Raw genomic sequence first — 15,464 nt, 5'->3', positions numbered from 1 at the left:
CATCCACCCAACTCTAAGTCCATGAGGGGAAGGGCCCACCACCTGCATGTTCTGTGTAGATTCCCAGTGCCTGGCACAGTACCTGATACACAGAAGATGCTCAATGCTTATTTGTGAAAGGAAGGAAGGAAGACATGGAGGAAGAAAGGAAGAGAATGAAGAATGTTAAGACTTTTTTTTTACATTGCTGATTTTCCCTTCATCTTTATTGAGGTATAATTGATAAGTAAAAATAGTATATATTTAGGGACTTCCCTGGTGGTCCAGTGGCTAAGTAAGACTCATTGCTTCCAATGGAGGGGGCTGGGTTCTATCTCTGGTCAGGGAACTAGATCCCACATGCCACAGTGAAGAGTTCACATGCCAAAACTAAAGATCTTGAGAGTCACAACTAAAGATCTGGTGTGCCACAATGAAGACCCAGCACAGACAAATAAATATTAAAAAAGTAGTATATGTTTAAGGTGTATGACTTGATGTTTTGATATATGTATACATTGTGAATCTTAATGGCTATAGTCAAACTAACTGACATATCCATCACTTCACATAATTACCAGTTACCATTTTTTGTGGTGGTAAGAACAATAAAGATCTACTCTCTTAGCAAATTTTAAGTATATACTGCAGTATTGTTAACTCTATTCCCATTGCTGTACATCAGATCTCCAGAACTTATTCATCTTGCAAAACTGAAACTTTGTGCTTTTGACCAACATTTCCCTCCTTCTCCCTCCCTGCAGCCCCTGGCAACTATCATTCTACTCCTATCGTCTATGAATTTGACTGTATTAGATACACATACAAATGAGATCATGCAGTATTTGGCTTTCTGTGTCTCCCTTATTTCAGTTATCATGATGTCCTCCAGGTTCTCCTGTATTGTTGCAAATGTCAAGATTTCCTTCTTTGTAAAGGTTGAATAATATTTCATTGTATATGTGTGTGTGTGTGTGTGTGTATGTGCTGTATTCTTTACCCACTACCCATCAATGGACATTTAGGTTGTTTCCATATCTTGGCTGCTGTGAATAATTCTGCCATGAACATGAGAGTGTATATATCTCTTCAAGATGCTGATTTCAATTTTGATGTGTGAATGTTTTCCCTGCACCAAGCAATCCTCCAACACTAGCTGATGTCAATTCTGACACTCTCTACCTGGAGACAGCTAACCTGGAGACAGGTTAAAGGCTCAGTCCCACGACTCTTCACTTCAGATGCCAATTCCAAGTACAAGTTGTTACCTGTGCTTCTGACCCACTGACTCTAACTCAGAGGTTCCCACGACTCCTTGGGGATTTGACTGCTTTGCTAGAATGACTCACAGAAGTCAGGAAACCAGTTTACTTATTAGATTACCAGTTTATCGCAAACGGTATTAAAGGTTATGAATGAACAGTCAAATGAAGAGATACATACGGTGAGTTTTCTGAAAACAGGAGTTTCTGTTTCTGTGGAGTTTGGGAGCTGGAATATGGATGCATTCTGGTTTACCAACCAAGAAACTCTCCAAATCCTGTGTCCTTTGAATTTTTATGGAAGTTCCATTACATAGGAACAATTGATTAAACCATTGGCCATTGGTGATTGAGCTCAATCTCTAACCCCATTCCTGTCCCCAGAGGTCAAAAGGGGTGGGACTCCAAGTTCCAACTCTCCAATTAAATGGTTGGTTCCTCTGGCAGGGAGCCCATATCCTTAGGTTCTTTATCAAAGTTACCTCATTAATATAACAAAAGACACTGTTATGGCTGTCAATGCTTAGGAATTTCTAAGGGTTTTAGGAGCTTGTGCTAGAATGCTGCTGCTGCTGCTAAGTCGCTTCAGTCGTGTCCGACTCTGTGCGACCCCTTGGACTGCAGCCCACCAGGCTCCTCTGTCCCTGGGATTCTCCAGGCAAGAACACCGGAGTGGGTTGCCATTTCCTTCTCCAATGTACTGCTGCTACTGCTAAGTCACTTCAGTCGTGTCGGGCTCTGTGCAACCCCATAGATGGCAGCCCACCAGGTTCCCCTATCCCTGGGATTCTCCAGGCAAGAACACTGGAGTGGGTTGCCGTTTCCCTCTCCAATGCATGAAAGTGAAAAGTGAAAGTGACGTTGCTCAGTCGTGTCCGACTCTTAGCGACCCCATGGATTGCAGCCTACCAGGCTCCTCCATCCATGGGATTTTCCAGGCAAGAGTACTGGAGTAGGGTGCCATTGCCTTCTCCGTCTCCAATGCACACATGCATGCTAAGTCACTTCAGTTGTGTCCGACTCTCTGCGACCCCATGGACAGCAGCCCTCCAGGCTCCGCTGTCCGAGGGATTCTCCAGGCAAGAATACTGGAGTGGGTTGCCATTTCCTTCTCCATGTGCCAGAATGGGACAAGATTAAATGTATATTTGTTATAAATCATGATATCATATAGCCAAAGCACCATCCTTCTTCTCTTTTTTTTTTTTTGCTTTTCTATTTTTGCACATGCAGCTCTTTCTGGAAGGCCCTACCTCCTCTTCTCTAGCTATCTATGAACTTTCACTAATTCTCAAGACTCAGTCTCCACATCTGACAAGGGCTTCATCTTCAAAATACACAAACAGCTCATACAACTCAACAACAGAAAACCAAACAACCCATGGAAAAATGGACAGAAGACCTTAATAGACATTTCTCCAAAGAAGATATACAGATGGCCAGTAGACACATGAAAAGCTGCTCAACATCACTAATTATTAGAGAAAAGAAAATCAGAACTATAATGAGGTACCACTTCACACCAGTCAGAATGGCCATCATTAAAAAAAAAAAAAAGTAAATAACAAATGCTGGAGAGGGTGTGGAGAAAAAGGAACCCTCCTGCTCTGTTGGTGGGAATGTACGTTGGGGCAACCACCATGGAAGACATATGGAAGTTCCTCAGAAAACTAAAAACAGAGTTCCCTATGATCTGGTGATCCCACTCCTGGGAATATACCCAGACAAAACTATAATTTAAAGAGTGCACCCCTATGTTCATAGCAGCACTATTCACAGGAGCCAAAACATGGAGACAACCTACATGTCCACTGACAGATGACTGGATGAAGATGTGGTACATATACACAATAGAATACTACCCAGCCCTAAAAAAGAATGAAATAATACCATTTACAGCAACATAGTATGATGTGAGTATCATACTAATTGGGTAAGTCAGAAAGACAAATACCATATGATATCACTTATATATGGAATCTAAATGTATGGCACAAATTAACCTATCTACAAAACAGAGACATATAGAGAACAGCCCTGTGCTTCCCAAAGGGGAGAGGGGATACAGGTAAGAAGAGGGGTGTACAGGGAGTTCGGGGTTGGCAGATGCAAGCTACTACATTTAGAATGGATAAACAATAAGGTTCCACTGTATAGCACAGGGAACTATGTTCAATATCCTGTGATAAACCATAATGGAAAACACTGTAAAAGAAGAATTGTATATAACTGAGTCACTTTGCTGTATAGCAGAGATTGGCACCAGAGAAGGCGATGGCACCCCACTCCAGTACTCTTGCCTGGAAAATCCCATGGACAGAGGAGCCTGGTAGGCTGCAGTCCATGGGGTCGCTGAGAGTCGGACACAACTGAGCGACTTCACTTTCACTTTTCACTTTCATGCATTGGAGAAGGAAATGGCAACCCACTCCGGTGTTCTTGCCTGGAGAATCCCAGGGACGGGGGAGCCTGGTGGGCTGCCGTCTATGGGGTCGCACAGAGTCGGACACGACTGAAGTGACTTAGCAGCAGCAGCAGCAGCGATGATTGGCACAATACTGTAAATCAACTGTAGGTCAATTTAAAAAAAAAAAAAAAAGACCCAATCTCCATGTCTGTGAAGCTTCTCTCGACTCTACCCTCATCCCTATTCTTAATGGGTCAGGCTGACATGGAATTTTCATACATGGATCTATTCCATGGGGCAGTAGATCTGGTCTTGGTCTCAGTGAAAGATGATTAAATAAGGATTTTCTGTGGAACACGGGATTCACCCTAAGCTTCAGCTAGTGATGTCAGAGAAGGCTTTTAGTTCTTACAGTTAAAAGATCAGATTTTGCTGCTTCTGCACCTTGAGCAAGTCACCCAACCCTAAGGCCTCAGAGGATTTTGTTCTTGCTGGCATCAGAACTCCATTATTCTCCTTCCTGTTTATTACCATTGTCGGTCCCATTTGGACAGGCTTTAGTGACTATGCCTCACTTTCACGGCTGTTAATTTTACTTGATCCTCACAATAACCCCCGAGAGCTGATTTTACCAGCTAAAGAGACTGTAATTTGTCCTGGTTCTGAGAATGTAAATCCTGGCATTGGTTTATGAAACTTCTCATGGAACCAGAAGCTTCCTCTCAGGAAGCTGTGGGGTGACAGCAGTCACAAAGATGCTATCAGCGGCCTTGTGGCTGAGGGCTGGACACCACTCCCATATCTGCCAACGTCAGGCACAGTTGCTCAGCATTTCTGCTTTTTGTTCTAGGTTGTGCCCACTGATTACGGGGCATTTCAGGTGATGAAATAAAATTCATATTTTATGGCAAGGTAAGGAAAATTTAAACATAAAAGTTCTCTCCATCTGTTTGGGCCTTTTCCTTCTCCTTGCATCTGCATTACCCAGAGCTCCTTAGGAGAATGTTTTCCATCTTCATCTTATAAGGGGTCATAATGACTCACTTTGTATATGCAGATCTGATTGTGGCCACTGTCAGTATATCTTCTGATATAAAACCCTTTGTCTCAAAAACTTATATAGCTGTGCTTTGACCTCTAACAGGCAGAACAGTCCTCAGAGCTTTCTGAAAGACTGCTTCCCGCATTATAATCTTCAGGTAGGCTTGAATAAAATCTTCCATCTCTTTCTTTCATTTTTGGGCTGTGCCATTCCCTGACCAGGGATCAAACCTGTGCCTCCTGCATGAGGCACTCATGAAAGCATGGAGTCTTTTTATTTTTATTTATTTATTTTTTGAGAGATGATACCATTTAAAAAATATTTTTAAATTGGAGAATAATTGCTTTACAATGGTGTGTTGGTTTCTGCTATACAACAAGGTGGATCAGCCATAAGTACACATGTGTCCCCTCCCTCTTGAACCTCCCTCCCATATCCTACCCCATGCCACCCCTCTAGGCTGTCACCGAGAATCTGATTGAGCTCCCTGTGTTATACAGCAAATTCCTGTTAGCTCTCTGTTTTGCATATGGAAATGTATATGTTTCAGTGCTACTCTGTCAATTCGTCCTACCCTTCCTTCCCCTGCTGTGTCCACAAATCTGTTCTCTATGTCTGCGTCTTTATTCCTGCCCTGCAAATAGGTATATCAGTACCATTTTTCTAGATTCCATATGTATGCATTAACATATGATATTTGTTTTTCTCTTTCTGACTTCACTCTGTTTAACAGGCTCTAGGTTCATCTACCTCATTAGAACTGAGTCAAATTTGTTCCTTTTTATGGCTGAGTACTATTCCACTGTATATATGTACCACAACTTCTTTACACATTCATCTGTCAATGAATATATATGTTGGGAAGAACTGAGTCTTAACCACTGGAATGCCAGGGAAGTCACTTCCATTTCTTTCTTAGATTGACTGTCGATTGATTTTTTTCTTCAACACAGGTCTCGGCCAAGATAAGCGCTTGACAGAGCTCACAGGCAGGGCTGTTTCTCTTGGCTTATTATTTTTCCAATGTTGCCTCTCTAATTTCTCGTCTCAGCTCAGCACTGTCTCCCTGTTCTGCACACTCAGGCCACACTGGTCTTCACTTGGGTTTCATTACTGAACTATGCTCCATCTACACTGTTCATTCTGTCTGGAAATTTCTTCTCCCGTTTTTTGCCTAGCTCACTGCAACTTATCCTTCAGGACTCAAACTGATTGTCACTCTTCATTTGACACTTTCCCTGTTTCCAGCAGAGCAGTGTGTTCTCTACACTCTCATACCATCCTGTGTTTCTCCTTTGTCGCAGTTAGCAGAAAAAGACAGGATGTCCTGGGACACAGTCCAAAGAGAGGGAATGCCATCTATTTGTAACACTTAGAAAGGTAAGTGTTAACCATAACTGTGGTATTCCTGAATGAAAGAACACAGTCCACCCAGCCAAAGCTAATTTTGAAAGTTTTCACGTCCTTTATCTGTACCTTTCAAATGGGGCTATGTAGTCTTTCCTGAGATCTCTTAGAATCACCCCTTCTCCCACCCACTGCCTTTACATAAAACTGCTTTTCTTTTCTTCTCAACCATTACCCCTTCTCCCAAATTCTGCATTGTGGTCTCTTTTCCCTCTTCCTTTCTTCCTAATTTGCCATTATAAGAAAGAGCTCAGGAGCTGGTCTGGGAAAGTGGGACTCTCCTTGAAAGGCAGGGGGAGGGGAAGCGTCCTGAGTAGGCCAAGCCAGAATCTTATTCAGTGGGCAGCGGAAGGAAGCATCTTGGGAACATCACCTTGCCCCTGCTGTTCAGTTATCTAATGCTACCCAGCAAACCACCCAAACCACCATGGTATTTCATGGTGGGATGAAACACCAACCATTTTATTATGCTAATGATTTGTGGGTCAGAAGTTTGGGCAGGGCACAGGAGGGATTAGTTGGCTTTTGTTTCCCAATGTCTGGGGCCTCAAGCTACATTGTCTCAAATGGCTGGAGATGGCAGGAACAGCTTACCTGGGGTCATAAGTCTGGGGTTTTGGTTCTTTTCCATGTTGTGTTTGCTGAGACTAGAATGTCCAAGATGGCTCCTTCATTGACATGTCTGATATCTGCTCTTGGATTGTTGCAACACTTGGGGTTTGGCCAGCATCGTTTCCTCTCTCCATGTGGTCTTTCCACGTGACTTTAGCTTCTCATGGCATAACAGTAAGTCCCAAGAGAGCATATTCAAGAGTAAAAGTCCAAGAAATTGGGTGAAAAGTGTAGGTTTTTAATGATATGACCATAGAAGTCCCAGGCTGCCACTTTTAACACATTCTGGAAGTCAAAGGGTCTTCCCAGGTGGCTCAGTAGTAAAGAATCCACCTGCCAATGCAGGAGATGCAAGAGACATGGGTTCAATCCCTGGGTCAGGAAGATCCCCTAGAGAAGAAAATGGTAACCCACTCCAGTATTCTTGCCTGAGAAAATTCCATGGACAGAGGAGCCTGGCGGGGTACAGTTCACAGGGTCGTAAAAAGTCAGACATGACTGAGTGACTGAGCACACATACGTCAAACAAGTCACTAAGTCCAGCCCATATCCAAGCAGAGAGGAATTAGACTTTTTTTCTGCACCTCTTTTCTTTTTAGTGTTTATTTGGCTACATGGGGTGTTGGTTGGGCACATGGGATCTTCACTGTGGCATGTGGGATGTTTAGTTGCAGTATGCGAACTCTTAGTTGTGGCATGTGGGATCTAGTTCCCTGGCCAGGGACTGAACCTGAGTTCCCTGCATTGGCAGTATGGAGTCTTAACCACTGGACCACCCAGGAAGTCCCAGACTTCACCTCTTGATATGAGGAGCAGTATGTCTCTATAGGGAGGGACAGAGTTACTAGCAGCCGTCTTGGAGACCATCCACTACAACCCTCACCTCATCCCAGTTACCACAATTCATGTGCCTTTGATGGAATTGGCTTGAAGTCTAGGATCTCATAAAAATCCTGGTAATTGCAACTCCTCTTCATTTGAAGAATTGTGAATGAAACAGACAAGTTACCTGTCCCATTACTTCCTATGTTGGGCATCCCCAAGACCACCCCCAGTGAATTTCAGTAATTTATTAAGAGGACTTATGGGACTCAGCATATAGTCATACTCAGGGCTAAGGTTTATTACAACAAAAGAATTCAGAGCAAAATCAGCAAAGGGGAAAGGCAGATGGGGCAATGCCCAGAGAAAATTAGGGGCAACTTCCAGAGGCCTCTCCCAATGGAGTCACACAAGATGTGCTTAATTTCCCTAGAAATGCATTGTGAAGAGACATGTGAAATGTCACCAACAAAGGAAATTCATTAGAGACCCAATGCCCAGGGTTTTTTATTGAGGGTTAATCAAGTAGGTAGACTCTGCCTGACCTGTACCTGAATCATAGACACCCAGATAGAAGACGAGTATTCAACATGAACCATATTGTTTGTCCAAACAGTTTAGTAGGCATAGAGAGCCACTCTAATCAAGTAATGGTGGGAGCCTTCTAGAAATCTAGGTTCCCAGTTGCCTGCCAAAGGCCAACCTTTTTTCTCCCAAAGGTCAATTTTATATGCAGACTTTCTAAGGTTAAGCAGTCAGGTCTGCTATGTTAGCTCTTTTTTGTACACTGGCCAATATGCAATGGTAATATAGGGACAGAATAACTATAACAACTGCTGCTGCTAAGTCTCTTCAGTTGTGTCCGACTCTGTGTGACTATAACACCTACTTCCATTCAAAAAAGTGGAGGGGAGAGGGATGAAAGGCAGGTAGCAGTCACTGGTTCATAGCAGTTCTGAAATCCATCCAAGCATATGTTTTAATTCCTTGACTAAGGCCTGGTCCTGCTTAGAAGTGTTTCTCTGTAATTCTTGGCTTTTCCCTCTGGATTCTTGGCTCTGTAGTCAGTCATTATTCCTTTTGCATAAGAAATAGCCTATGTTTGCAAATGGGTTGCTCTCTCTGTCATCTTCCTGTTCGTATAGTGTTGCTGTCCCTCCCCCAGGCCACTTTTCATTCTGAACTATCTATGTTTTTTCTGTCCAAGTTGATGGTGCTTCTACCAATATCATTTTCTTAACAACATTGTGGGTTTTCTATTAAATGCATTGAAGTCTCTTAAATATAATCCCCTCTGTTCCTTGATCTTCCCATTCCAGTACTCTTGCCTGGAAAATCCCATGGACGGAGGAGCCTGGAAAGCTGCGGTCCATAGGGTTGCTAAGAGTCGGACACGACTGAGCGACTTCACTTTCACTTTTCAGTTTTATGCATTGGAGAAGGAAATGGCAACCCACTCCAGTGTTCTTGCCTGGAGAATCCCAGGGACGGGGGAGCCTGGTGGGCTGCCGTCTATGGGGTCTCACAGAGTTGGACATGACTGAAGTGACTTAGCAGCAGCTTCCTTGATCTTAGAGTCAAGATGCTCTGAGATAATGCTCTTTAAAGTCTTAAAGCTTTTTTTTTTTTGGTCTAACTGGGAGTATCTGTGAAGCATACCTTTCAACCTTGCGTTGGATCCTTGAGCTGAAAAAAATCCTGAGATGATTTTTACCTCTCCTTTTCTTCAAGTGTGCTGGATTTAATCTTTGCTCTTAGGCTATGTCCTGCTTTGAAGGTCTTTTACCAGGAGAAACTGGGAATTAGAAACAGTTTTATCTTTGAACCCAGCATATCTTGCTTTGTTACAGTCCCTCTGAATGCAGCTTCCAAATTGAATAATTCCATCTTTAGTTCAGCTCCCTTCATGTACTTTATCTTAGACAAATAGAAGAATCCAGTTGGCAATTTCAGTATTATGACTGAAAATCTCCTTAGCCAGATCCATAAGATCATTAAATATCCTTACTGTTTTTCACTAGATACTCTTTCTATGTTTTACATTGTGTCAGGTAACAGCGTTGCCAAACTTTTTGCTAGCTATAACCTTTTGTCCAACACTATTTGCTAGTGGTGCCATGGTAAAGTACTACAAACTGGTGGCTTAAATAACAGAAATTTATTACCACATGGTTCTGGAAACACAAGATCAAGCTAACAGCGGGGTTGGTCCTTTCAAAAAGTTATGAGGGGGAGTTTCTTGGTGGTCCAGTGGTTAAGACTCCATGCTTATCAGAGGATCCTCTGTGAAGACCAGAGGAAACTAACCAGGGATCACAAAAGAAAGCTGGTGAAGAAGTCTATGGAAGGCTGTAGCCTCTGCAACCAGAAATGGGCCTGAAACTGATAGTCATCACAGCTAACAGGAAGACAACTTGGATTGAACTCAGAGAGAGTGAGGGCAAACTAGAATTCATAAGGACAAACCGGAACCGGTGAGGTCAGAATAGAACCCACAGCTATCTCTCACATTGCTGATGCAGGCGGCCTTCCCCGAGAAGTTAATGCCTTTACCACAGAACTACATGTATGCCTTGCCCCAGAGGCTTGTTGTTGTTCAGTTGCTCAGTCGTGTCCGACTCTTTGCGACCTCATGGACTGTAGAACGCCAGGCTTCCCTGTCCTTCACTATCTCCCAGAGTCTGCTCAAACTCATCTCCATTGAGTTGATGATGCTGTCCAACCATCTCATCCTCTGTCGCCCCTTTCTCCTCATGCCCTCAGTCTTTCCCAGCATCAGGGTCTTTTCCAATGAATTGGCTCTTTACATTGGGTGACCGCAGAGGCTAGGAGAAGCTGAAATTGGAGATGTGGTGGGAGGTGGAGGAGCTGGGGACCAGTTGCTGCTCTGCACCAACAGTGTGCCAGCAGGTCAGTAAAAAGTTTACAATCAGCAGCTGGTACTTGGCATCAGCCATGGAGCACAATCACTGCTGCTTCACTTGCTCCTTTCAAATCCTACACAGATTTCTCTTGTGACCAGTCCTATCCTGGAACCAGAATGGGAAGGGAAGTTTGGGGAACTGAATTTGAGTTCAGTTAAATTGACAGAGCAGAAAACCACCACAAGAGCCAAATATCAACAGTTGTCAGGTACCAGGGTACTGTGTCTCATATATACTGATGTCTCATTTAAGCCTTATAGCAGCTTTGCAAGATAAAGATTAGCCTTCCCATTTTACATGAAGAAATGAAGCTTCATATTTGCTCACAGGTGAGCAAATGGTGGAGTTTGGATTCTACCCTACATCTGTGTGGTCACCAACTTCCAACATGGGCCCCAGTGATTCTTGGCTTTTGATTGTTGTTTAGTTACTAAGCCATGTCCAACTTTTTTGCCACCCCCATGGACTGTAGCCCACCACAGTCCTCTGTCCATGGGATTTCTCAGGCAAGAATACTGGAGTGGGTTGCCATTTCCTTCTCTAGAGGATCTTCCAGACTCGGGGATTGTACCCACATCTCCTGCAATGGCAGATGGATTCTTTACCACTGAGCCACCTGGGAAGCCCTGCCTTCTGATATTCAGGCTCTTTTGGAGTTCCCCTCCCACCTTAAATAGGTCTGACCTGAGTAATCAGTAGAATATTACAGTGATGATACGTGACTTTTGAGGCAGGATCATAAAAGACATTGAAACGTGTATAATATCATGTATGAAACGAGTTGCCAGTCCAGGTTTGATGCACGATACTGGATACTTGGGGCTGGTGCACTGGGACAACCCAGAGGGATGGTACGGAGAGGGAGGAGGGAGGAGGGTTCAGGATGGGGAACGCGTGTATACCTGTGGCAGATTCATGTTGATATACAGCAAAACCAATACAATATTGTAAAGTTAAAAAAAAAAAGACATTACAGCTTCCACCTTTTTCTTGGATCACCTGCTCTGGGAAAAGCCAGCTGACATGTTGTGAGGACATCCAAGTAGCTGTAGGCAAACCCATATAGGGAGGAACTGAGGCCTTTTGTGAACACGTCCATGTGGGTGAAACAAGATGCAAGTAATTTCTACAGCACCGGCCTCCCCTTCAGATGACTACAGTCCCATATTCTGACTGAAACCTCTCAAAAATCCTCAAGTCAGAACTATAGGACTAAATGGCTTCTAAATTCTAGAAATTGATGAAAATATGAGATGATTATTGCTTTAAGCTGCCTAATTTTGGGTTAACTGGTGATGCAGCAGTAGATAATATAATTTGCTAGGTTCCAAAGCACAGTTCCTATGACATTATTTTGCTTTAAAATTTGTTCAGATTATGAGACTGCGGATTGTGGAAGAAGTTGAAATTTGAAAGTTCAGAATGTGCTGGTCATGTGACACCTCGCACCCCAGCAAAAGCTTTGAAACATCTTTCTGGTGCTTCCAGATACAGAGAGAAAGAGGAGTGTCATCTAGTGGTTAATCTGAACCTTGAGAATTAGGAGGGTTTCTTTTTTGTCACTACCCAGGAAAAGCTGAGTTGTGTGAAGAAATTAGAGGTTAAATCATGTGTTTTTGTTGACTGGAAGACTTGACCTGGAGTAGGGAAGATCACTGATGGAGACTGGATTCTAGCAGAGAAAGCAAAGTCCTGACAAATGGAGAAGCAGGGGCTCAAGTGCCCTCCAGTGAGAGACTGACAGTAACCTCTGCTTCTGCCCCTTCCCTTCAACTGGGTTATCCCTTCCTCTGCCCCACCAAGTTCCCTTTGGCCTCAAGCTCACTGAAGTAGCTCTTTCCTTTTCTGCTCTCTCCAAATCCCCCTTGCTTATGATACCCTTTTCCTTTTAACAAAGTGCATGTACATGCATTTAGGAACATAAAAGAGGAAAACAAAACCATCTGAGAACCATTTCCCTTTGAAAATTCTTAGTAATTGTTTTTCTCTCCTTTTTGTCCAGATTTGGTCTTGGATCGGAGATGTAAGGCACTGTGCCTGGTGACTTAATCAGACTGGAGTCAGCCAGCAGAAGTTACTGCCTTAGGATGTTAGCACTAGCAGAGCCCTTCCAGAAAATTTGGAGCAACCATGCTCATTTAATATGTGGAAAATTTGAAACCCAAAGAGCTCAAGTGATCACTGTTAACAGATATGAAATGAACATCTACAATGAGGAGGACATTCTTCTGGGCATGGATAGGTTCTTTTAAATGGTCCACCCATTCTGATTAGTAAGATGGGTGGAGTGATTTGCTGGGATCCTTCCAGATCTCATATTACACAAGCACAGAAATATCAGTAAACAGCATGTCAAACCCTCTGTAAGTTGTGAACTGACCCTAAACAGCTGAGAGTTAGAATGTTGCCTGACTCTCTGACTTCTAAACCCACCTTAAACCTCGTCTCTGAGACCCCCGAGTCCACTACACAGTAGACCAAGAAATGGTTTGCAAAATCAATGCACCAATTTCCCTCGAGGCCCTTCCCTGCTTCCCGCCCCCCCACCCCCACCCCCGGCTCCATATCCTGTCCCACTAGGAACTGTGCCAGAATTTGAGCCCCTGCCCGGGAATTTTTGGAATCTTGTCTGGCCTCCTCAGACTGTGACCCCCTTACAGGGTCAGGACCAGGGCTCCCTTTTTCGCTGCTGGACGCGTACTGAAGCCGAGGAGGCTGCTCTCCTCTACCCTCATATTTTTCTTCGAGATAGGGACTTTTGTTTGGAAGGCGTGCAAGTACCGAAAAGTGGCCCGAGCTAGTTTTGGAAGCACTAGGGGAGTGCGTGGTGTCGCCTGTCTTCCTGGCCGGGCGTCCCTACCCGCAGGGATAGGCAGACCACGCGACTCCGTGCTCCCTCGGAGGAGCGCAGTTCCCCCGCGGGCGCCGAGTGGGCGGGGCCTGGTGGGGGCCGGGCCTGGAGAGGTCATGTGACCGCTCAGCAGGCTGGGGAGGCAGAGGCAGAGGGGCTTCGGACGCACAGAGTGGCTGGCGGGGCAGTCGCGGCAGCCGGAGGAGCAGCGCCGCAGGCATGGGGAGCTTGAAGGATGAGCTGCTCAAGGGGATCTGGCATGCGTTCACCGCGCTCGACCTGGACCACAGCGGCAAGGTCTCCAAATCCCAACTCAAGGTGGGCACACCCTCTCCCGGACCCCTATTCGCCCCTCCCCGGCGCGCGCTCTACTATCCCCGGGTGGAAGCGGGCAGGCGGACGGTGACCACAGGGAGTGGCAGGCCAGAATGTGGCCGAGCAGCCTGCTTGGGGTGGCGGGGGCAGAGACCGGCATTTACATTTTTTGGACTCCCTCTTGTATTGCGTTAGTTTCCCCAGGGCTCACCTTGAGCAAGGGACCCCTGGGGTGGGGACCCTGAGCGGCGAGCTCGGCTCCCTGTTGGCGCAGGAGGCCGGGAAAGTTTCAGACTCCGAGAGGGCGGTGGGAAGCTCCCTAGGAAACTAACCCAAAGTTTCCTCCTTACTCTGGGAGAGGAAGGGTCTTGCCCAAGGTGCCTGGGCAGAGCCCTGCAAGGCGCACGCTTCGCACCGGGGCAGTGCTCAAAACGGCCGGCTGCACCGCAGGCAACCGGGCAGTTCCGAGAAGAGAGGGAGAAGTGCCCCAGGGCCCGGCCCTCGGCGGCCTCCGCTTTTGGGGCGCTGTGGCAATGGGGGACGCTTTCCGATTAGTGACGACGACCTGGCGTCCTCAAGTCTGGATCGAGTCCAGGGTGTGCTCTGTCCCGCAGGAACGTAGTTTCCGGGTGAGGAGCTCTATCGGCACCCTGCAAAGGTCTTTATTGTGACTGCCAAAGACCCCATCATTAAGTGAGAGTAAGGTATGAATAAAGGAATGCTTGTAAATTGAGTAATCCCAAGCAGGGCAAGTGGCAGTTGGCTAGGAGAAATTGGCAGCTTGAAAGTTTAAAATATGGAAACAGACAAGAAGAACCATTCATAGGCATTTTGAAATATACACATTTTGGATATGAATGTCTTGTTTTCTTAGCCTACTCTGGGAGTGAATTTCTGAAGATTGAGTTTGCTTTGTATATTTTGTGCCGTCATCAAGAGGTTCTTATGACTAGTGGCTTTTATGCCAGTAGGACTCAGCATTCTGCCTGTTTTCCTTTCACTCTACTCTTTTTTCTTATACACAAAATCATAGTCTGGAACAATTCATGGAGATCATCCACTTAATCTTTATTTGAATAAATTTTTTAAATTAACAGTAAAATTAACTTTTTTGGTGGATGGTTCTGAGTTTTAACATACATAGACTTGTATAACTACTACCAAAATTGGGTTTCTGTCAGTTACATCATCCCCAAAATTTGCTTCATGCTGCTCCCTCTTCCTTAACTGCTGGCAATCAATGATCTGTTAATTACTGTAGTTTTGTCTTTTCCACAATGTCATAAAAATGGAGGCATAGAGTATGTAACCTTTTGACATTGGCTTCTTTTATTTAGCATATATGCCTTTGAGATTCACTGATGTATCAATAATTCTTTTTGTTTCTAAGCAGTATTCCACTGTATGGATATACCATGGTTAATCCATTCACTCTTGAAGCATATTTGTGTTATTTCCAGTTTTTGGTAATTATTTTACTCTTCACTGTTTTTACTTTTAGTTTACCTATACCACCATGTTTAAAGTGAGTTTCTTTAGATGGCATGTAGTTGGTTTTTTAATCCATTTTTATAATCTGTAATTAAATATGTGTGTACAGACCAATTACATTTAATTCTTGATGTGGTTCGATTTAGGGCTAGCATTTTACTATTTGGTTTCTGTTTGTTTCCACTATTTTCATTTTTTTTGTCTTCCAGTTGATGACATTAATGAAATGTTTCCTATTTTGTTCTATACCATTAAGCATGGTCTTTGTGGCTACTTATGGAAAAGGTGTCTGGAGGATTCTTGACTGCAGGCTTGGTGTATGTGCATGCTAAGTCACTTCCATCATGTTGAC

General features: G+C 44.4%; 1 protein-coding gene across 3 annotated transcripts in view; it reads left to right on the top strand.

The window, feature by feature from the left end:
- SWAP70 (switching B cell complex subunit SWAP70) overlaps positions 1–15,464 on the top strand; it is a 144,278-nt gene that overhangs the window by 54,298 nt on the left and 74,516 nt on the right. The window contains 1 exon segment of one of the 3 annotated variants that reach the window (NM_001080297.2): positions 13,430–13,624. The exons of 1 other annotated variant lie outside the window; for it this stretch is intronic. In NM_001080297.2, coding sequence (NP_001073766.2) covers positions 13,526–13,624 — 99 coding nt within the window. In that variant the 5' untranslated portion in view covers positions 13,430–13,525. 3 annotated transcript variants of the gene reach the window in all.

This window comes from Bos taurus, chromosome 15 (assembly GCF_002263795.3).
Source record: "Bos taurus isolate L1 Dominette 01449 registration number 42190680 breed Hereford chromosome 15, ARS-UCD2.0, whole genome shotgun sequence".
In the NCBI taxonomy this organism is placed as follows: domain Eukaryota; kingdom Metazoa; phylum Chordata; class Mammalia; order Artiodactyla; family Bovidae; genus Bos; species Bos taurus.
The sequence above is the reverse complement of the archived record's forward strand: the minus strand, read 5'-3'. Positions and strand labels throughout refer to the sequence as shown.